The following is a 24,677-nucleotide window of genomic DNA, read 5'->3' on the forward strand; positions in this document are numbered from 1 at the left end:
CTGAAAATAAGCCTGGCTTGATTTTTGGGGGTGGGCCTAATATAAGCCCTACACCAAAATAAGCCCTAGTTTTGGCATGAGCATACATTTAAAAATCAAGCTAGGGTGTGGGTAGGGGTGTGGATCTGCCCCACGCACCCTATACTCACTTACCTTGCAGCCAGGCTTCTCCTCGCCAGCCCGCTTCTTCTGTGGCGTCTTCTGCAGTCAGGTCTGCATTTCTCAATCATAGCCTTTCCGGAAGGCCTCTGCAGTCGAGAACCGAGGTATGGATTGAATTCATAGCTCAGTACTCGGCCGCATAGTCCTTCCGGAAAGGCCTGACTGCAAAATGCAGGCCGGAATGCAGCTGCAGAATGAAGCTGCTCCTTTGGCCACTAGAAGAAGTGGACCGGCTGGGTGGGGCTGTTGGTGCCAGAGGCGAGGAAGACATCCTCCCAAAATAAGACCTTGAGCCTCTTTTGGAAGGAAAAAAAGAGACCTGGTCTTATTTTGGGGAAAATAGCCTGTTAGAGATTTACAAATTAATTAATAAAGATAATATCATAGCTCTCAGTCTAAAGAAGTGAATTGTGTGCCATAGATTTTTCTGTGATCAGATTGTTAATTTTCAAGATGCCATAAGATGCCACCTTCATCAGTTTTGCAGCTGGCCACAAGATGCCACCATTTCCACATTTTTATCTTTGTGCAGCAATGTGGGATGAATGAAGTAGACCAATGAAGGAGAATGAAGTAGAGTTATTGCTGATGAATTGGCTAACAGTTGCAGCAGTAAAAGTGCCTAAAGGAATACAGTGATAATTTTTAAGCATTTTGTTCAATCTTTTCCCCCCTTGCCAGGAAGATCTAGACATGATCTAGATTCAAGGTACTAGTAATGGTGTTTAAAGCCCTACATGGCAGGGGTCCGGAGTACCTTAGGGAACACCTGCTGCCGGCATCAACTTCCCTTCGCCCTGTGCGTTCCCACAGAGAGGGCCTCCTCAGGGTGCCACCGGTCAGAGAATGTCGATTGGTGGCCCCCAGGGGGAGATCCTTCTCTGTGGGCGCCCCGGAGCTATGGAATCAGTTACCGGTTGAACTCCGGACGGCGCCCGATCTTCGCTCCTTTCGCCGCGATCTAAAAACATACTTGTTCGAACAAGCCGGCCTGGCCTGATGGGGGATTGGTGGGGTTTTTTACTGTCATTTTATTGGGGTTTTACTATGTATTAATTGTTTTTAGTGGGCATGTATTTAATCATTTTTTAATTTTTGTAATTCTGTATTTTTATTCTTGCCCTGAGTCCTTCGGGAGAAGGGCGGTATAGAAATATTATTAAATTAAATTAAATTAAATTAAATTAAATGTGCTGAATAATTCACTCCAATTAGTTGGCATAATCAGAAATGTGGATAGACTTGCAACTGTTTCCGCAGTGTAACTAACATGCCCCATTTTGGTTACTTCAGAATTGTTGGATTTCATATCCCACCATTCATAGCTGACTGCAAAAGTAGCATGATGGGACAGTAGATGATACTTTTTAAAAAACAAAACAAAACACCTGACCCTGCATTGATTTTTAGCAGATTATTTATCTGCTTTTTATCATAATAGAAATTATGGGAATGGCTCAGAATGTACATCTAGAAATGAAAAAGCAAAATCCGGCTAAGTGCATGTTACCTCTATCAATTAATGCAAGTTTATCCAATCCATTTTGCCTGCATTTTTAATTGAACTACAGTTATATGCCCTAATCCTTGGTGAATGCTGTATGCAATTTGCAACTTTAAAGTTTGAAATTTTAATTTTTAAAACTGCAAATTTAAAAAATGGAACTGTACATTTTTCTGCCTAATTTTATAAAATCTCAAACTAGCGTAGAGAAGAGACAGAACAAACTTAAAATGAGAACATGGAGAAATGAGAAATGAGCACGATTCAACTAATACGTCCATTTGTACCATCAACAGCAGCAGCAGCCAAAAAAAAATAATAATCAGCATTGATGTAGCATACTCATAGAAAAGCAAATAGAAAATAATATCCAGACATGTAGCCAACTTATTTGGCAAGACAAGTGATGGGACTGAGTTAGTCTCTTTGTGAATATAATACAAATGTTTCAAATGGAAAATGTACTACTAAATGATCACAAATGAGGGAGGTGGTAGTGAAAAATCTAACATGTTAGAAGCACATGGTAGAAATTATAGATGAACATAAACACCACCAAATGGATTTCTACATGTGGTTAGTCTAACATTTAGACCTAACTTGCAAATCTCTGAAGTAGCTTATAAAAATGTGATTCACATTTAATACAGTCACATGAGGTATTTATTTGTGTAGGTGTTGCTTATGACTACTGACTTGTTTTAAAATGCCTGATTTGTTGCTAGACCAGACTTGTGTAACATTTTTGGCCAGAAATCTGTGGACCCAGAAGATGCTGAATTGTTATGGCACTAATGTTGGTTTCCAAGTTGAGTTGTTGGTCATTCAAAATGTGGTAAACCTTAGGATATACTACAAAAAATATTACAAAAATAAAGAGGAAGCATGTGTTTCTGCAGCTGTAATCAAACACTGAAAATGACATATTTCTCATGCCCAATGAAATTCAGATTTTCTATTTCTATTCTCTGATGTCTAAACCAGAATTTGTGAATTACAGCACATACACACAGAGAGAAAATTACAGCACACACACATATGGAGAAAATGGTAATTGCTTCGCATCATGTAAACAAAGTGTGATTTTTGAATGTTATCTGTAGATTCAAAAAAGTGAAGAAAAGTAAAGTTTTTTAAAAACAGCTGCCATAGGCATATAAATCACAGGAAAAAGCAGCAGTAATTTGGTGACTCCTGATGCTTCAAGCATTTCCATGTTGTGTGGAGCTGATGGAAACTAAAGTTTACAGCATCCAGTTTGTACTCTTGTGTTAAAAAGTGATGAAGAATTGGTTTATTTCCTTCTCTCAAAGACAGGGTAATAATTGGTTTGGAAGAGGATACTGTAAGCTATAAGACTCTTTTTTCTGAAGTTATTTTCTCCTTAATGACTTTTAGCATTTTTAAACTTTACCCAGTCACTACTAAAACAACATGATAGTATTGAAGACAGGCTTTAGATCAGGGGTCCCAAACCCCCAGTCAGTGGACCTGCACCAGTCCGCAGCATGACAGAAACCAGGCCGTGCAAACAAGTGAAGCCCCATCCGCGGGATGAAGGCAGCACACAACCCCCCCCTCCGAGCCACGAAAAAAATCTCTTTTCACGGAACTAGTCCCTGGTGCCCAAAAAGTTGGGGGCCGCTGCTTTAGAACACCATGATAATAGTTGGGTGACTGTGTATTACTAATGAGAAAGCAGACTTAGTCTCAAAGGTAGATATTCCCCGATTGTTCATGAAATATACGAAGGTAAAGAAACAGGCTGTGTTAAGAAGACAAAATTACAGTCATTGCCTGATTGTTGAAAAGACTAGGAGTGGCCCCTTGCAGACAACATAAAGTTTTGGTTATAGAGTTGATTGCCTTCCTGAAATTTTGGAGGATAACAAATTTTTGGCAATAGGTGGACAGGGAATTACTGCTAAGCTTGTAAGCCGCCCTGAGTCTTTGGAGAAGGGCGGGATATAAATGGAATTAAAATAAATAAATAAAAAATAAAGATTGGGTAAAGTTGGATAATTACACTTCAGAAAGGGGATGTTTAAATTAAATTAGGGAGTTATTGCTATCAGGGACAATGCCCATCCGTTTTTCAAATATTTGATTATTAAGTGCAAATCTATCAAGCTAGGGTTGTGCACTGAATGGGAAAGTATTTAGACCCTTATTTGCAATAGCCTGATTGGCTATGTTATCAAACATTATCAAGAAAGATGTTCACATATATACATAGTTCATGTTTACATTTCTAGTGTAATGGGAGGGCAAAGTGAACCGCATAAAGTTTTCTGAATAAGAAACTAAATGCAGTATATATTTGTAATCTGTATATGTCTTGTGGGGAAAAAAACCCCAATTTCATAGATAATTCACATTGATTCAAAAATATGAAAAATTAAAGGTCTCTTTCCACGAGTTCTTGGAAGGGGCATCGTATAAATAAATAAATATCTGGCATAAAAGGAACTAAACAAAAATTAGGCAAGCTTCTTGAATATAATACTATTTTCAAATACAAAAAGCTCCAACTTATTTTTTGGCATGCCATCAGCTAAAGTTTTTAATGCCTTTCCAGAAGTTTGAACCAATCTGGAATAGTGTTTTGGCCTGTGCTGTTCAATAACGACCATGGCTATTATTCACATCTTTACACTTCAGTATTTTTTAACATTTCATTGCTTTTCAAAACCTCCACTCTAGCTTGAATTTTGGCTTATATACAAATCCGGTGGCTATATTTCTACCAACGTCTTACATGCCTATCATTTCAGCAAACGTTTATCTATCCTTGGCGTGCAAACTGCAGATGTGTGGAAAGCCAGTAAGGGAGACAAATTTCTACAATGAAATAGATTTATGTCTGTTTGTAGAAGATATACAACATCCTGCAATCAGCTGAGATTTCCTGCTGCAGTATACACAGCAAAATAGATGTACATCTTACTTTTTTTTTTTAGTATGCAGTCAACTTGTGGGCCACATGGAACTTCTGCTGTGGATGTACTAAAGTTGTATGCATGTGAGAAATTGTGTCTGAATAGGCCAAGGATATAGAATGAGTCCGAGGGCAGATTGTATCCTATTCTCATTCCTGAGTGTCATTTCAAAGCAAACAGCAGAATATTCAAGATTTGGCAACATTCTTAGAAAAGAACTGGGGGTATGAATTAACCTACTGTGTTTCATCAACCATATGCCTGTCTTATTTCACAGACCTTCTAAATAAACATCATTTCCAGCACATACCCTAATTTGTTTAGGATGTCATTGCCTGTTTGAAATGCTAATGCTAAATGCTCCTAATGAACAGTTCTCTGTCTGCTCCATTTTTTACATTACCGTAGATGTGAAATCAGCACCCTCACCCACCAGTAAAATTTATTCTCTTAAGTCTGCATTTGCCCATCTAAGAAACTTTATAAAGTCCCAAACACACAGTATGATTCTTGTTAACAAGTCATGTTCTGTGTGGGAAACTTAATCCTTATCCTATCTCTGATTCTACTGATGCTTAAACTAGATCCAGATAAAAACAGTGTGAACACAGTACATCATTTAAAACACTAGGCTGGTAAAGAGTTGACTTGTAAGGTTTATAATTTGCCGAACTTAATAGACGAGATTGCAACTTTATTTAGGACATGGCCTTCCCCTATTCAGATTGTATGCAAAGAGTCAGTGTTCCCTTTGTTACTTTGCACACTTTCTAAACAGATCTGGGTGATAAAATGTAAAACAATAGGGCCCAAAGCACTTGGACAGCTGGATTTAAAAAACCCTTTTAAGTCTCTCAAACCTAAAGTCTGTCAAATCTAGTACTATATTTGTCACAATAATCTCTAAAAGGAAAGCCAGTTTGGTACAGTGGTTAAGGCATTAGGCTAGAAATGGGAGACTATAAATTCTAATCTTGTTTTAGCCAGGAAGCCAGCTGGGTGAATTTCAGTCTGTCCCTCTCTTAGCCCTAGGACAGGGGTAGGCAACCCCTGGCTCTTTTATGACTCGTGGACTTCAACTCCCAGAATTCTTGAGCCAGCCAGGAATTCTGGGAGTTGAAGTCCACGAGTCATAAAAGAGCCAAGGTTGCCTACCCCTTCCCTAGGAAGAAACATGCAGCAGCTAGTCCAGGCAGTCAACAGGAGTCAGATCTCAGTTGAAGGCATACAGACACCTTCTCTATAAACAAAAGCCCCAAGAAGAATCATCTACAGCAGAGGTCCCCAACCTTTTGGCACCAGGGACAGATTTCATGGAGAGAGGTTTTTCCACAGACCGGAGGGGGCGTGGTTTTGTGTGCTGCCTGCATCTCGTGGATGGGGCTTTGCTTGTTTGTATAGACCGGTTGTTGGCATGCCACGGCCCAGTACTGGTTTACGGACCGGGGCTTGGGTACCCCTGATCTACAGTTATCCAACTTATCCTCCAAGAGGTATGCTGCCTCCCTTCTGTGAAATAGTACAAGGCAATCAAGAATCACACTCAGTGAAAACCTTATCTTTTGTGACTCTGTTGAATCCCATTTTAATGGTGATTCTATTAGTGGCCATCATTATAGCTTGTAGCAATATGATGAATATAACAGTGACAGTGAGCCAGCCTTCCTGGCTTGGGGTCCTACAGATGGGTTAGCCAGGCTATACTGGTGGAGAATTTAGCAAGTTATATTCTCAATCCATCTGGAGGGCATTAAATTGGGGAAGGCTGCAATAAAGCCACCCAATCAGGCTCATTATCAGTACAATGGAAGTGTAAATAGCCCTTAAATTAGCTCAATAGGGGGCAAAACAAGTAGCAGGTTTTAATTTAGTATCCCAGCCACAAAGATCAGTATCCAGGACAGAAAGTAGCTTAGCTAAGTTAAACATGATCTTTTGTGTGCCCTGTTTTCATGCTCTGTAATTCTCCCAGCTGGAATTGACTGCATATCACTCCTGGAAGGATGATAACTGGGAAGTATTCCACCATGTAATTCTTGTCTTAGTAAACACTGAGCTGAAAGTTACTAAAGGGATGGGGAGGTCATTACCTTCCCGTCTTGCATGTGACTCAAATAAAGCACGTGTGATGACGGAAGGAATGGGATGGCCTACTGCAGGCCCAGCCACTCACACTGTCATTCTGACACAGCTGATACAGATCAGGTGGAAGTCACTGGGCAGCCAATATGTTCTGCCAAGTTCTTTTTATCAGACCTGGTCAGGTGCACAGCTCTGTTTCCGATGTCTCAGACAAGGGAGGAAATGCTTATTGAACTCCAACAATGCCCACTTCCTATGTTCTCTTAGGCAGGAAACAAACCCAGAGGCAGAAAATGCCTAAAGGCTGATTAAGTCCCCAATCTCTGCTTGGAAATATAGACTGATTAAAGGTTCTCTGCAAGCTAATGTTCAGCTGCTTGATGGTACTTGCATGTCCTAATCCTGCTGAAACTTGGCCAGTCCAATTACTGGTGAAGTTGGAAGCACAAAAGAAATCATTTTCTACTTTGAGTAAAGATGACAGAGGCATCTGATCTCTTTTCCCCTTGTTTGGAACCAAATGGACAGCAGATGTTTTGTTGATGTTCTCATTGTGTTTGCACATGTTATCTACTTAGCAGAGTCTATGGATAATCACACCATTATGCAGGGGTTCCCTCAGGAAACCCTCAGGGTTTCAACCTCATATTGTGGAGAGATCTCCAGATGAACAAGTACTTTTACCTTCTGGTGATGGAGGTTACAAACAGTGAGGGTTGGGTCTGCTTTATCCAACCCCCTGAAGCTTTGCACCAGCTCACCACAGGGCTTCCTGCTTAGCCCCTACCTGTACTCATTGTACACATATGACTGTGTATCATCCAACCCATCTACTGCGATAATTAAGTTCGCAGATGATACTACTGTAGTGGGCCTTATTACAGGTGGGGATGAGACAGCATACAGGGGGGAGGTACAAAAACTATCCATATGGTGTTGCAACAACAACTTGCACCTGAACATTGGCAAGATGAAAGAGAGGAAAAAGGAGGAACCTGCCCCACTTTACATGGGGGGGGGAACTGTGTGGAGAGAGTTTCCTCCTTTAAATTTCTGGGAGTCTACCTCTGTAAAGATCTTACCTGGAAAGTTAACACAACCCAGGTGGCCAGAAAGGCCCAACAGAGACTTCACTTTCTCAGGGTCTTGCGGAAGAACAGGGTAGAACAATGGCTAATGACCCTCTTTTACCGGTCTACCATAGAGAGCGTCCTCTCGTATGGTATTGTGGTTTGGTATGCTGGTCTGACAGCCATGGATAGGAAAGCATTACAGAGGGTGGTGAGCACAGCACAAGACATTGTGGGCTGTCCCCTGACTCCACTGGATGACATTGCCAGGGCTCGCCTTGGAAGAGTGAGGAAAATTCTCAGGTATGACTCACACCCTGGACGGTACCTCTTTACTCTCCTACCATCGGGTAGGAGATACAGGAGTATAGTCAGCCGTACCAACAGGCTGAAGAACAGCTTTTATCCATGGGCTGTTAGGCTTTTGAATGGGAAATAGTTTTATAAACTTTATAAAACATGATTGACTTGCCAGGCCGGTATGTTGTGCAATTAGCTCACATGGTGTAATAAGATGGAGGGTTTGTGTCACTTTGAGTTGGGGGTGGGGGCACGAAGAGAGGCTCAACCAATCTCAATGTATACATGGTTGTACTTTGACAATAAAAGGTTCATTCATAAAAGGTTCATTCATTCATTCATTGAGCTAAAGCCTTATGGGGTTCTACTTCTTCAGAAAAGCAAGGAAGTAGGATTTTGGCTAGAGAGGATGCAGATGTTGGTAAAGAAGGAGGTGAGCTGTTGGGGAGACAGTATCTCAGTCAGAAGAGCTGACTGGAGATGCCTGGGAACAGACACAAAAGAGGCAGGTTAGGGATCGACAGTAGAGGCAGCAAATTTCATGCTGCCGTTATTTGACACGTTCACTACAATTCAGTAATATAGAAATGTTTTCAAATTTTATACCGGATTGCTGAGAAGCCCCAGTTTGTTTCATGCTGTTCTGTTTTGGATTCTTAGTTTTACAAACCACTCTTACTACTTACTCTCTTGCTTCTCCTTTCTTATCTTTATTTTAGTCTTCTTCAGAGGGACTTTTTCCCCTCCAACTTCCTAGACTAGCCAGTGCTGCTGGAATACCAGGTAGTTCCCTATCCAAGAGCTTAGGGCAGGGATGTCAAACTCAATTTCACTGAGGGCCACATCAGCATTGCGGTTGCCCTCAGGGGGGGCCCAGGTGGGTGTGACCAGGGTGGGCACAGTGTACTGGTTGAGCATGGCTGGAGTGTGTGTGGCCTACTGGGTGGGCATGGCCAGCTCTACATCATTCGTGTCAAGGGTGCCTATGGGGGCTGGGCAGGAGTGGGACAGATCTGAGGGTCTCTGGCAGAAGGAAATGGGACCGGGGCAAGTGCCAAGGCATGGTCCACTGGAAAAGCCTCTCTGTTTTTCTCAGGTCATGGGGGGGGGCTGGACGGTGGCACGGAGGTCAAATGCCCAGCCCAGCGCTCAAGCACCCAGGGCACTAAACCCAGCCCCACTTCCCCAAGGGGGCGCCCAGCTGCACTTACCTCCTCAAGGCTGATGCTGTTGTGCTTGCTCTCCTTAGCCAGGTTGCTCATGATGGGGACGAGGGCAAAGTCAAGAGGAAGGCTCACTCCCTCTCCATGTGAGGAGACCTGGCTTTGTATCCAAAGTTTCCTTAGCAAAAGGATGGGAGACCCCCCAGGATAGGCCAGGAGGAAGAGGAGACAAGGGGATGGTGAAAAGGCAGCAGGGCAGGACTAAGGCAGGACTTCCCTCAGACCCTCCCTCTCCTTCCTTCCTTCCTTCCTTCCTTCCTTCCTTCCTTCCTTCCTTCCTTCCTTCCTTCCTTCCTTCCTTCCTTCCAACCAACAGAGTGGTGGGAAAATATTTGAGAAGAGGGAGGAAGAAAAACAGGCAAGAAATGCAGCTGGGGAAGTGTCATCCTTTGTGAAATGCACCATCACCTGGAAGTGGCCAGCACATGGCCCTTGCCTACTTCACATATCCGGCTTGGTGGGCTCTGGGGAGGGGATGCCATGAGCAGCATGAGAGTCATGTTACCTGTGCAATGCTGCTCAGCCCCCAGCCTGCCCAGTTTTGGTAGGCAGCAGGGTGCTCTCCTCACAGTGCTGAGAGGCTGAGCCGGGTGGCACCAATCTGAAGAGAAGCGCAACACTGCCCAGCCCCTAGCCTGCCCAAAGTAGGCAAAGCCATGTGCTGGCCACTTCCAGGTGATGGTACATTTCTTCATTCCTCAGAAAGGGTGATACCACCCCAGAGGGCACCCAGGGGGCAGTGCCGATGCAGCAGGGGCCGGTCCCTCGCTGTTTCCAGATGGCCTTGTAGAGCTAAGACTGAATGTATTTCAGCATAGATGACCACCACAAAATTGTACATTGGCTCCTGGCCAGCCTGGGCCAGGGCCAAGGCAGCAGGGGCTGTTCCCTCACTGTTTCCAAGATGGCTTCGTGGGCCACATGAAACCACTTCATGGGCCGGATCTGGCCCCCGGGGCTTTTGTTTGACATGTCTGGCTTAGGGTAACCCTATTTAGCTTCTGAGATCAGTTAGCGTCAGCAGGTTGTACTATCTTGTAGAGATACTTCTTAGATCTTTTCAGTATTATGAACTGCATCAGTCTTACTAAGTAGACAACCCAGAAAAGACAACCAGATAAGCTAATTCTACTATATTGTAAAATTACATTAATAAAAAACTTCCAAATCTGAAAGTAGCATTCTTCCAAGATTACCTTTATACACTGCCTCCTGCTTCACCCAATATACAATTGAGGGCTATGTTTCATCTTATTTGACCATTTCTTAGGTAACATGTCGTCATCTGGTCTCCCAAGGTTGTGCCCACATACCATTTTCAGCTGTGTCCATCAGGTGTAGCTCAAATATTCCCAGCATTCATCACCATTTATTGGCTGAAGGTGCTGAAATTAGCTATGCCAAAGATGCTTTTTCTCGAGGCAACTTTCTTTCTTGTTTTTCTTTGAAGAGGTTTTGCTTCTCATCCATGACTGGATGGTGAGGGAATGGAAGGACTTAAGGATTTGAGGATTTGAAGAAACGTCTTCAAAGAAAAACAAGAAAGTGCAGTTGCCTTGTGAAAAAGCATCTTTGGGATACCTATGACCTGGATGACTGAGAATCTCCATAGACATCTGCTGAAATTAGCAACATCTGGATTGCATGGTCATTATGTTCTTGTGCTAAATGAATTGTCTATCCTTTCATAATGAAGATGGCTATGTTCAAACAATATGCAAAACAAAGAACTAGCCAGTACATTTTAGCTTGGTGTGTTGTTTAGACTCAAATAATATATGGTGCACTATGTCAGATCAAACCACAAAATGCAGCTAATTGTACTTCAGTTAAATGTAGGTAGATGTGTGATGTACGAACACATCTAATATTTTGTCAAATTGGGAAGCACTGTAAAATCAGACAGTTTTCCACAGTGCGTCCTTTTTATCTGATTTCCTAACCCCGCACTCCTACTTCATGGTTCAATGGCCTTCGTGCACAATTGCCACTTTCACTTCTTTATGTCAGGCCCTCAAATACTTAAATTTGAGAGCAACTACACCCTGTCTTCACAGCACTGGATAGGATCCCCCCCCCTACATTTTCTCTTTTCCAGTAGTTTAGATTTTTGTGACTCTCCTTTGAGTGGTCCTCACTGTCCCCACACAGTGCTGTGTCCTCCTTCAGCTGGAAGGCTCTTCACACCATGCTGAATGTCTGGAATTTATTGCCATGAGATGCAGTGATGGCCATTGGCTTAGCAGGCTTGAAAAACAGCTTAGAAGGACTTGTGAGAGATAAGATTATTAAGTACCATTACAGTTTAATTTCCAACCTGGGGGCAAAATGCTAACAACTACTGGTTTGTGTTGATTTTAGAAGCTGGGTGGGGCTGAGGAAGGTAAGAGCTTGGCAAAGCCTGTTGTGATTGTGGTGGTCTGACTGGAAGCCTCGGATTGACTTCTTTGCTTGAGGGAAGCAGGATGTTGGACTATAGATAAATAATTAAGCAGAGCTAAAAATTTGCAGTCTTTCAGTTGTATGCTCTCATATCAACATGGAAAGATGCAAAGCAACATTTAAGTGGCTTGTTTTCTAACCCTGAGATCACTTGAGCTCTTAGTCTATTCATAAATTCAGGCTGTGGACTTTTGCCCTGTTAAAAGGCTCTTTCATTGGTAAGCATGTTATTCCTCAGTTTCTTTCTCTTTGGTTAGAATGATTAGTATCTGAATTTATCTGAGCTAGCATGGAATTAATCTGAGCTGGCATGAATTTACTGCATTTGATCTGCAGCAATTACTTTCACACAAGCAACTGGTCACTTGATGCTGCAGTTGCCACATTAGGAACATGCAAATCAGGGTTTTGAACCCAGTTCTTAAATACTCAGCCTATTTGCTCTGGCTTCCTATATATTGCCTATTTAAGATCTCAAACAGCATTTGCTGCTTCCTGTTCCGTTGGAGAACTACTACGGTAATAGAATCTGGCTTTACTGACAAACATTTCTTGGCCATTAGGAATACTACAAGACTGAACTGTGTCAGCAATGAGGGTTTAATTTTGAGTAAAATATTAACAAATAGAAGTGTTTCTGGAGACGTACTCAAATGCTTGCAATTCCAGAATGCTTTTCACTTCTCCCAGGAGGTTATTGCTGTCCCTTCCCAGATAAGAATAGTAAAGCCTTTTACAAACAAAAAATGCTATAGAAAACCACGGAAATTAAACGAGAATAAATGGAATTCAAGTGGAATGATAATGTGTCTCTTTGCCTGTTTTCTTCCCCGGCTTTAAGGATTCTGGCTCTTCTGGGAATGTGGATAATTTCTTGGCTGTCCTCCAGCTATTTGAGTTGCTGAACCTTCCAATGTGCTTTCACTTGAGTGATTCTTGGGTGCATTGCCCTGAGTGAAATACACAAACGGTAATACTGCAGCAGAAACAGCATGGTCTTTCACAGCCCCTGCGGTGCTCAGAGTAGCTGCTACACAGAGTCTTATATTTATATGACTTATGCTTATTTACACCCCACCTTTCCTTTGAGACCTGAAGGCAGCAGAGAGGGTGGGGTATTTTCCCTTGTTTTCTTTTCACAAAACAATCCATGAAATAAGTTAGTCAGAAAAACAAGATTGGCCCTATCGCTCAATGAGCTACTTGAAGAAGTGGGGAGCTGTCACTTGGTTTTGAAGAAGATTCTCAGGTTCTCATGATAAACTGCTGCAAATGGACAACTCTGTTGGCACACATGTGTTCTCCATTGCAGTGATGGTGCCATAATTGCACCTGGTCACAACATGGAACCTAATGGATATTAAGCATATTCCAAAGAGTATCATGCCCTTGTCACAATTCAGTGGATTTTAGGGCTAGAAGAGATCCCCAAAGTTAAGCAGCTTAGATATCAAAGGAAGAATATTATAAATATTCTGGAAGTGAGATGGGTCCCACCTGTATTAGCCTTCTGAAGAAAGCCAAAATGGAATTCTTTCAGAGTGGTTTTGAGTGAATAGTGATGTCTCTGTTGTCACTGTTGTGGTATTGTTTTATCATACCATGGATGTATGAGTTCATGTTCAGTATACTTTAATTTGATAAGCCACTGAAATTCATTCAAGAGAGGCAATCTATGAATTTAATAAATAAAACAAATATGTTAATTTTTAATAGTGATAATACATTTTGCTCCCAATTTTCCAAGTATTTTGTTTTTTCAGAGATTAAATCATCCTAAATTTTTCATACATTTTAAACTGTGAGATTAGATTGTCATTGGAGTTGTTATTTCTTCTTTTTCCTGCAATTTTTACTGTATGCGTTATAATTTCATTATTTTATATATATTAAATACTGGAGGTCTGAGGAAAGTTGATGTGATTGAAGACCATCAAAATGTTCCAGATGAGACTGAAAAGATCCAGTAATAATTTTCTGCATGTTATCTGGAAGAAATATATTGTCAAGGTTGAATCGCTAAGATACCTGCTAAATTCGATCACTACTCAACTTGCTACAGAAACCAGGGAGAGTGGTAGAAAGCAAAGGAAGGAAATGGGATTACAAAAAGCCGTCCACAGACCATGAGAGTCTACAAGAATGCCAAGGTCATTAACGCAGATATCTGATGGAGAAGTAGACCATTCCCATAACAAACCAAAGATATATGATTGGGCAATACGAACACCTGGTGGGTGGAGGTTAGGGAAAGCTGTTGTTAACTAGGCAAACTTTCTTGCAGGAAAACTAGAGCTGGTTTTCGTTCTTCAGTTCTGAGGTGTGTATTCAATAAAGCTTATCTTTTATGGCCCCCCCAAAGCCTTAGAGATTCCTTTTTTTGGATTTGATAGTCAGACAGTTGACATAGATTTTTAATGTTAATTCTAAAGTGGAAATACTAGTCCTAAATAAGTTGCCCTATATTCAAATTAAAGAGTGTGCAGGGTGACAGAGCCATTATTAGCTTGCCCAACAGCACAGTGTAGTAAATACCCCCCCTCCATTTGGATCAAATGGGGGTGTTTAGAATTTAGGAAATGTATGTTAGATATCCTTGCAACATGGTGACATGGATGATGTTATACAAAAAGTTATAAAATTCCAGTGTGTCAGAAGACCCACTATTAAAGTTAGTCTCTTCCACTTCTTTGGCCTGCCTCTTACCCCTTCCCATGTTGTCTACTAGTCAGCATAACATTTCTGGACTAATGAATACCTTTATTGCGAAAGTACTGGTTTTGTAAGGTCCATAAACATTTGTAGAAATAAACACTGTATAACGGTTGAAGTTGGTCTTTTCTTTGCAACTTGATAACTTTACTTTTAAATTATTTTTAATTAAAAGCCCTTTAAAAATATCCACCCAGCCAAAAGTGGTGTAAAAAAGAAGCTTGGGGCTATGGATAAGTAAGATGTGGCTGGATACATTGGTTGGTGATTCAAAGCTTAGCTATGGCATTGAATTGTAGTTTGAATTAACTGATCAGTCCTCATAGAGCTTATCATAGCAATGAACAAAGAACATATTTAAAGGTAAGACTCAAAAAGTGTTGGGAGAGGCAAATCATGACACATATTGATAGTCTACTTCCTCTCACAAGTACAGATAAGCATGTCGGGATCCTTGTCCCCACTCTTTGACTCAGGACAAAACACACACCACAAACTGCATAGAGAGAGCAGAGTTCAAGGCTCCCCTTCTTGCTAGTCAACCAACCAGGACCCACTCCCCCCTGTCTGTACAAACTTTGGACTAAGAATGGAAAGGTAACATATCCTGTAGTGCAGTCCCTTGCTCCTGTAACCTTCCATTGCTAAGAACAATGACTGTCTTGTGTATCAAAGTAACAGATGCTGTTTCTGGCAAGAGCTGCAGCCACCAATGTAAACCACTCTGGGTTGATTGAACTTGACACAACCCAACCCAAGGCTTGGCTGGCAGCAAGTCAAACTTTTGCCTGTTTGAGTGGGGTGGGGAAGAAAGTGGATGGAGTTGGTCTCAGAGTGCAGAATAAATCCAGAAGTATGGCCCTGCTGCCAATTCAGCCACACAGACTCAGATTCAGAGCTTCCAAAGACATTCTTATCAACTGGTGGTCTCTAAAATTCCACCTCCATAGCTAAAGGAATTCAGCCCTGAGGTGAAAGGAGATTTCTTCCCTTTGAATTAAGCAGCCTCATAACTTGCTGTATTGATTTCTGTTGTAAATAACTCAGTATCCTCTCCATGAAACAGTTCAGGAGACTTCCATATGAAGGATAAGACTCCTATAGATGGATGAAAAATGACCAGGAGATTGTGTGATGGGAGGATTCAAAGGAATGAGTTATAATTTCCATTTGCCTCCAGCTCTACTAGGTATTTGATGTTGAGGCAGTAACTTTATTGTGGGCCTCACTAACCTGCCATTCTGGGAAATAAATATTTTGGGACTGTATAGGCTTCTCCATAGCTACTGTTTTGTTGATATTCATGCTCTGTTGACAATAATTTTCAATGGTGATCTTGACTTCAATAGAATTCTAAATGTAATCTTTCTTTCTTTCTTTCTTTCTTTCTTTCTTTCTTTCTTTCTTTCTTTCTTTCTTTCTTTCTTTCTTTCTTTCTTTCTTTCTTTCTTTCTTTCTTTCTTTCTTTCCATCCATCTATTCTGTATAGTCCTTCCATTGGGAATTAAATGACAATGGATGCCTTTAACATAAACATTACCACTATGCGTGTTTATTTATTTTGTTTATTCATGTCAGAAGCATCACAATTAAAATAAGGCACACTATATGACATAAAATTTAAAATATAAAATGAAAGATTAAAATATGTACAAATGAAACAGATGCACAGTTTATTCCATGATTTCCATATTTCCCAGTTTTCATTAGACCTAGGTGCCAGTTCCTCCACTGGTTCCATCCAGTATTGGTTCTTTGTAGCTTTTCATAGATCCACTCTGCTTTCAAATACTTCCATCGACCATGCAGGTTATTGTTAATTTATTAATAATACCAAGCTCTGTATCGTCTACTAAACTTGTTCACTCTGCATTGATAATAAATCTGACCGTGTTCACTAAAGTGTAGCTTTTTTTTGATCAAATTGTTAATTATAGTATGTATAAAATATAGTTACTCTTGTCTCACTTTCAGTCATTGCCATTGTCATGGGATGCCCAGTTATGGATTACTTAATGACACTAATATAGTGATAATGCAGGTGACGTATTTTAAAAATTAAAATAGAGTCTGGAGTATGTAGAGGGGTCCCCAATCCCCTGTCTGTGAACTGGCACCAGTCTGTGGCATGCCAGCAACCGGTCCGTGCAAACAAGCGAAGCCCCATCTGTGGGATGCAGGCAGCACCCGAAACTACACCCCCTCTGGTGTGCAGAAAAAACTCTCTCCACGGAACAGGTCCCTGGTGCCCAAAAGGTTGGGGGCCGCTGAGTATGTACATTGCAAACTCTTTGGATTTTTTTTGATAGAGACAAAGACCGTAATTAATTTAAAGTATAGATAGTTAAAGGTAAAGGTTCCCCCACACATGCGTGCTAGTCGTTTCCAACTCTAGGGGCCGGTGCTCATCTCCGTTTCAAAGCCGAAGAGCCAGCGCTTGTCTGAGGACGTCTCCGTGGTCATGTGGCCGGCATGACTAGACGCCAAAGGCGCACAGAACACTGTTACCTTCCCACCGTAGGGACGCGGTGGCTCAGTGGGTTAGGACGCTGAGCTTGTCGATCAGAAGATCGGCAGTTTGGCGGGTCGAATCCCGAGTGCCACGTAACAGAGTGAGCGCCTTTTACTCGTCCCAGCTTCTGCCAACCTAGCAGTTTGAAAGCATGTAAAAATGCAAGTAGAAAAATAGGGACCACTACGGTGGGAAGGTAATAGCGTTCTGCGCGCCTTTGGCGTCTAGTCATGCTGGCCACATGATCACGGAGACATCCTCGGACAAGCGCTGGCTCTTCGGCTTTGAAACGGAGATGAGCACCGGCCCCTAGAGTTGGAAACGACTAGCATGCATGTGCGGGGGAACCTTTACCTTTACCTTTATATAGATAGTTAAACCAAAGGGAGACTCAATTTGGTTAAATGCTCATTCATAGATCCCAAGATCAAGCAAAAGCACATTTGAAATAACGAATAAATCCATATATTTAAGTAAGAATGAACTACTTGTTCAGCAATGCAGACCCACCCCATATTATATCAGTGGCATTTTCTAATGCTAGTAAAAGAAACAGCCTCCATTCCCCCCCAAGGAAAAGAAAACATTACAAAAATTTGGTTATCTATGTTATTTATTACTAAGACATAAATGGCTGGAGATTCTGGGCTGCTTCTTCATTAGAGCAAAATTAGGAACCCAGCCCTTCAAGTCATGAAAATCACTCAACACTAAATCATTTAAGGACAAGTTGTTGTTTGACTCCGGAGCCAATGGAAACAGAACTGCAATCTAGCTTTTATCAATGCACTGAGTTGGCAATTGTGCCCATTTTTAAGCCCATAGCTGGCAAATGGATGGCCTCTGAGGCTATTGCTGAAGCCTTGCTATTTTTTTTTGAATATCTGAATATCTGGAAAAAGAATTTGAATAGTGCTCCTACATGGCACATAACACACTGCTATATTTCTATTACAGTCTTATTTCCAGTGAAAATGGAATCAACTCTGTGGTTATTTAATTATTTAATTGGCTATTTAATTCATAGAGAAGTAGAAAATTGTCAGTGAGACCAAATACAATGACATTTGGCATCAAATAGGAAATCTCTGAAATTTAATGTTAGCTAAAAAAGGACAGATCTCTCTGCAATTATTGGAGGCTTCTCAAAATCACAGTATTGGATATTTAACTATATATTGCAGACCTCTATAAATCTGTTTTTTATTTTTAAACTAAAAGAATGTCAGGTAAAACTCAGATGAAAATTATCTTTTTAACTTTTCTATGCGGTTGAGATACAGTGGCATCTACAGGATTGAAGAGAACAATCTATCAATTTATATCTCTCAGACTCATCCTAGATCAGAGGTCCCCAACCTTTTAGGCACCAGGGACCAATTCCGTGGAGAAAGGTTTTTCCATGGACCGGAGAGTGCCTGGTTTTGTGTGCTGCCTGCATCCTGAAAATGAGGCTTTGCTTGTTTGTGTGGACCATTTGCTGGCTTGCCGCGGCCTGGTACTGGTCCGTCCTAGATTGTGTTATCAAAAATTTATGGCAAGGCAACAGTTTTTGGCAGTACAATTTTTTTTAAAGGAAGCAATAAAATAGGTTTGTGAAGATGCTGGAAGAGTTAATAGTATATAGACTTATATACCACATCACAGTGCTATGCCCCAGTTTATAAACTCCTTTTCCCCTAAAAAAGGGTAATAAATAAAACCCTGGCAACATCCCTTCCAGCAATGTCGCTGTGTCATCCCGTCTCCTATTTTACAGATGTTGGATAGAGATAGATAAAATAAAAGCACAATGCGACTTGGCCACAAATGTGTTTACTTAGTGCTATGAAGAAAAAGAATAATTTTAAACGTTGACATTGCTTACAACTACTCCTTTAGTGACTGTTCAAAATTGTAACCACGCTGAAAAAAGTGACTTAGGAACGGTCCTCCCACTTGCAACTATGGCAGCATCCCCATGGTCACATGATCAAAATTTGAGTGTTTGGTAACTGCCATCTATTCATGACGTTGCAGGGTCCTGGGCTCACGTGATCACCCTTTGCAATCTTCCCCGCTATTTTCTGACAAGTGAAGTTAACGAGGAAGCTGGATTTGCTTAACAATTGCATGATTCACCCGACAACTGCCGCAATGAAAAAAGTCGTAAAACTGGGCACAACTCACTAAACAACTACCTTACTTAGCGACAGAAATGTCAATCCCAATTGTGGTTGTGAATCAAGGGCTACCTTTATTAGTCATGTAGCTGTGCTAAGTTTCCACACAATGTACTCAGCTTTAGCTTTCAGTTTTTGAGCAATGTTTGGTTAAAGCAGAGTTCCCAAACCTTTATGGCTTTGGGGACTAGCCGGGGAGGGGAGCAGATGATTCTGTTCAAGTGCTGGGCAAGTGTGTGTGCACAAATGCTGACCTGCCCCTTGTGCATGTGGGGATGCACATGTGTGCTTGCCTGCCACTTCTGTAGCTGGTTTTGAACCACTCAAGGGCCGGTAGCGGGCCATGGCTTGGGGACCGCTGGGTTAAAGGGAATAAACAGAAATAGGAAATATTGGTTACTAATAATCATGCCCTAGTTTCATGATTTAAATGAATGGGAAAAGCTTATTGCCATGCTGAATCCATAATGGAAGTCTGATGAGACAAAACCCTATTGTATTTCACTCATTGCTGATCTTCCCCAAGTGCAGACCATTCCAGGGGTGGTAAGCAGGAATTGACAGTGTTGATATTGCATGTGGATGGCAGGGAGGCTTGCAATACAAAACTTGTTTTCTCTTTAACAGGGATTGGCTAAACTGTACTTAGTTCTTTAACGTTTAACTTGTTTATTTGAACTTTTGGCTCAGCGCCTTCAAACTAGGGTAGCATCCAGCTTTGCACTGGTAGAAAGGAATGTGTGGAATCCCTGTAGCTTCCAAGAGTTCCTGAAAAGCCTTTCCTCAGGTTTCTGGTCCCACCTTAAAGGTGTGGATGAATTGAGGCAGCCTGTGGGGTAAGGAGATCTCTGAAAACCAGGTAGAAAGTCTACCCCATGGAAGGTGGGTCTGCCTGGTTTTGGGGGAAGGGCATTCTTCCTGTGGACTTTGCATGCAATTCACCCACTTCAGGCCTTCTGTTGACTTTGCCTGAAGGCAGATTTTATCAAATGCATATCTGATGTGCATAAATCCAAACAATGGTGTGTGCGTGTGTGTGTGTGTGCGTGCTATGTATTGTTGTTAGAGAGATTCCTCCTCCTCACTTAGCTAATGTTCCTAATATTTTTTGCTATTTTTGTCTGACCGTCACCTGGAAAGGTTAGCACAAATAATATTTGTTTATTTAAGTAGGACTTTCTGAAGTAATGAAATAAGGATTCCCTCCACCTTCCAGTAAATTAGGGTACCCAATTTAGCTGAAGTTAAAGTGACTTGAAGCCATACTATTAATTGAGCCCTTGGAGTTCTCTACCATCCAGGATTGTAATTCTGTCACTATGTCAATAGATCAATTCCCATTCAGGAGGAATGTGGGAGAACTCTTGAGGCCCAGAGCTCTCTGTGAGTATTGGGGAGGGCTGGGGAAGGGGAGGGGAAAAAATCTATGAATTTCCTGTGTTACTAGAATTCCCAGTTTTATGGAAGATTTAAGAGATAAATTGGGACTCCAGAACTTGAGTTTGCTTGTGGCTTGTTTGGCCCAGACCTATTTCCTTGTTTAAAGTTCATTTACTAATATATAGGAACAGCAATCATCTATCCTTTTTAAAAACAAAAACAAAAACAAAAACGGAAATAACTTTTGTCTTAAAATATAAATTGCAACTGGGTTTTCTGGTTGCCCAGTTTACACAATAGTTTCAGGGAAGCAAAGCTAGAGGAGACTATTGGGCTGAGTAAGTCATCTCTTTTTGTTTTCTAACCTAGAGTTTGAGAAGGGAAAGAACAATTCCCTTCTTTTTTTTCTTCTCTCTCTCTCTCTCTCTCTCTCTCTCTCTCTCTCTCTCTCTCTCTCTCTCTCTCTCTCTCTCTCTCTCTCTCTCTTTTTTTTTTTTCTCCTGGTCGGGTTCCAAATCTATACTATCGAAAAATGATGCTGCCTCCCAAGGAGGGGAGCATTGCCTGTACATTTCCAACATTCTTTCTGGAGTTAATGACTTAGAAACTTGACTCCCCAAAAGAGGGAGGGCTCAGCCTACTGGTGTATGTGTATATGTGTGTATGCGTCTCTCTCTCTCTCTCTCTCTCTCTCTCTCTGTAAAGTTTAGTCACGAAAAGGGGGAGTGTAAAGAGGGAAAAATGCAGAGCCTCAGGGCAGCCTCTGACAGCGCAGTGGGCTGGCAGGCAGCTCTCAAACAATGTGCTTAGTATTATCTGCAAGATTGGAGTTGTCGGAGCGGGCTGGCTGCTGTGGCTGTACCTGTGCAGCCTGGGCTATCGTTGGCTAGGTGCCAGCGTGCCGAGAGGATAATTTCCCCCCCTTCTTTCTGCCTTCACTCCCTCTCTCCTGCATACACGGTATGTAGCTCTTCTCTCCCCCCCTTGCGAGAGTCCTACAAAAAACCAAACCAAACCCTGGAAGCAGCTCCTTTGGTAACATAGTTTTAAGGACTTGTTATTGTTGGTGATTGTGTTGTGCTTCTTGATGTTGGTGGCTTGAAAGAAGATTGGAAGTGCGGGGAGGATTTGCTCATCGGTTTCTCTCCCCCCCCACCCCCACCTCCGGCTTCCGTTTTTTTCCTGGGTGAGGCCCCTTTTCTTCCCAGTTCTTGCATGTTTTGGTTTGGAAAGGCAAGATTTTTGATTTTAATTTCCCTCTTTTTTCATACCCTCCCTTCCTCCCTCCCTCCCTTTTCCTTTCCTCAACCCTGCTGCCCTCGTTTCTGTTTCTGCACAGGTTGCAAGCTGTCCTGTCACAAGAAATGTGAAGCCAAGGTAAGAATGGCTTATTCTGTCTCTTATTGTCTTACAACAACACTGTAATTTGGGTTACTTTTTTTTTTCTTCCCCTTTCCGGTTGATGATGCGAATCTGCTTTGAAAAGCACCGGGATGAGGAACTGGCGGCTTCAGTGGCTAGCCTTTCCTCCTTCCTTCAACTTCTGTTGATTTCTAAAACGGGGATTGGGCGATCGGGCGATTGTTGTTCCAAGCACAGTTTGCCAACTTCTCACCAGGTTTCAAAGCTCTCCTTCCAACCTATTTCAGGGCACTTCTGACCTGAGATGTTGCGAACAGAGCCATGTGCTCACCTTGAGATTTCTTGTTTAAACACTTAATGGAACCTTTGAAAATTTCCTTCTTGGTTTACGTTATGGCGGTTTGCCTACGTTCCGCCCCCCCCCCCCGCCCCACCCCAATGTACACACACCCAGAGAAGGCACTGCTTTAGCAAGAAAGGTTTTGAAAGCTTTTGAGGTGATCCATCTTTCCTTTTGGGAAGGCAAGGCTGTAAAATAAATGCACTAACCTGAGAATTAGTCCATCCTTCTCATTCAAAGTAGGCAGTAAGATGCTTGGAGAAGATGGACTGGGTTTCAGGAAAATCCTTCCTTGCCTGCTGAGTTCTGTAGTAGATCTGTTCAAGGTATTAAGGTATCTTTTGAATAGTGCTTTCTCATTTTGGCATTATGTGAGTCCCTTCCGGCTTTAATGCATTGGGTACAGAGGCCAAATTCAAATCCATCTAGAGGGCTCAAGTGTGATTTGAACACCAACCCTCTTCTCTCTGTCTCTGCTGGACTGTATGGATTCTTAGCGATTGGATAAATTAATGCCAGCAGTTTCTTGCATTTTATCAGTGACAACCTCAAAAGAAAGAGATATTGAAGATCTGATGTGATTTAGAATAGCGACAACAGCCAAGGTTATAGCCAAGGTTAAGCTGGGATGGCCACATAGGAGAGTATGTCCACCAAATTTAATTCAAACATTTCAGAATAACAGAATACCAGAGTTGGAAGGGACCTTGGAGGTCTTCTAGTCCAACCCCCTGCTCAAGCAAAGAAACCCTGTACCATTTCAGAGAAATGGTAGTCCTATCTCAAGTTTTTAAACTTCCAGTTTTGGAGCACTCACAACTTCTGAAGGCAAGTCATTCCACTGATTAATTGTTCTAACTTTCAGGAAATTTCTCCTTAGTTCTAGGTTGGATTTCTCCTGGATTAGTTTCCATCTGTTGCTTCTTGTCCTGCCTTCAGGTGCTTTGGAGAATAGCTTGACTCCCTCTTCTTTGTGGTAGCCCCTGAGACATTGGAGCACTGCTATCATGTCACCCCTAGTCTATTTCTTTGTATTTCATTAGTCTCATTACTGAAGCTTGTGCCACAAGGGGATTTTGAATGCTTGGACTTGTGCTTCCCAGTATGGGATTTATTTTTTTTAAACTGATGAGAATACACAGAAACCTATTGCAGAGGTACTTTAAAGCCTTCTTGGATTCAACCTTACGTAAAGCAGAGATGTACAAGCTGAGGTGCAGGGATATATGTTGTCTCCTAAAGCACATGTTCCGGTCCCTTGTCCCCTCCAGAATTTGCTGTTGAATTGTAATATTTCAAGTGTCATTTAATGTATGAGAAATAATCTTTACTGAATAAAGTTAATTTCATTAAAAAAATTTCTGTAGATTGCTAGCTTTTGACTGCCCCACCCATTTATATATCCTGGCACCATGTATATTTTTGAGCAAACCCAGAACCAAATGCTGGGTAAGGTCTTCAGGATAATGATAATTGCATAGCCTTGAGGTAGAGGTACCTGGCTGCATTCTCTTGGCAGTGGATGGCTGGACAATGTAGTGGCACAGTTTAAAATATAATGCAGTAGCTACATCACCGAGTAGGGCACAATTGTGTTTTTTCTTCTTCCATCTGACTCTTTCTTCCTATATGTCCTTGTTAAGGGTGAATATCCAGATGCCATGATCACATCATTTTCTGAGAACAAGTTACCTGATTCTGACCTTTCACGCATGCTGCAATCTGTATTGTATATATGTGTGGATGTACAAGGTTAAAGAAGAGACCAGATCATTATTCCTTCAGACCCTTTCTTTTTCAGCCTGGCTACCAAGTGATGTTTTTGTATTTCTGCTGACATAGCCAGGTTGATCATGTAAACCTTGTTCTTGATTCTTCCCTTTCTTTTCTTGACAATTCCTCCTATTCTGTCTTGAAACTTGCACTTAAAAACTTTCTGTTAATAAGCTGTTTACATATCTTTCTTATTTAACTCAACTTTCCCTAATCGGATGCTTTCCAGATGTATTGAACTATCACTCTCAACATGTTATTGAATATATTGTATATCGGTCTCAAAATGTATCGGAACCTCTGCTCATGCTGGTTGGGAATTCCAGAAATCTTAGCGTAACATGTCTAAAGATATCAGTTGACTAGCAGTATATTTGCAGTTGTTTTTGTATTTTTACTATATTGTAAGCTGTCCAGAGTCACTTTGGATACTGAGAAGGGTGGCATATAAATTTAATATAGCAGCCTTAATATTGCCTGGGATATCTGAGGAAAGTAACCTGGGGGTCTTAAACAGGTGTCTAATTTTGTGAATGAGCCATGGCAAAGATGGATTTAGGGAGAGAGATTAAAACATTTTAATTAACAACCAAAGGCATTTTGAAATAGCCATTAAAATGGATATGTTCAATGTTGTTAGTAGAAAGGTTTGAAAACAGGTACCAGATTTAGTTCTGGGATGTGATCAGATATCTTTTTACAGAAGAAATTCTA

General features: G+C 41.5%; 1 protein-coding gene across 1 annotated transcript in view; it reads left to right on the forward strand.

Moving 5' to 3' along the window:
- The window catches only part of LOC308674215 (tensin-1-like), a gene marked incomplete at its 3' end in the record, with an annotated part of 269,738 nt that overhangs the window by 135,192 nt on the left and 109,869 nt on the right, over positions 1–24,677 (forward strand). Inside the window, exon 3 of the mRNA XM_081338525.1 lies at positions 21,828–21,865. Within this exon, the coding sequence (XP_081194651.1) occupies positions 21,828–21,865 (38 nt within the window). The remainder of the gene's footprint in view (positions 1–21,827; positions 21,866–24,677) is intronic.

Source organism: Vipera berus, assembly GCF_964194415.1.
Source record: "Vipera berus genome assembly, chromosome: 1".
NCBI classification, from domain to species: domain Eukaryota; kingdom Metazoa; phylum Chordata; class Lepidosauria; order Squamata; family Viperidae; genus Vipera; species Vipera berus.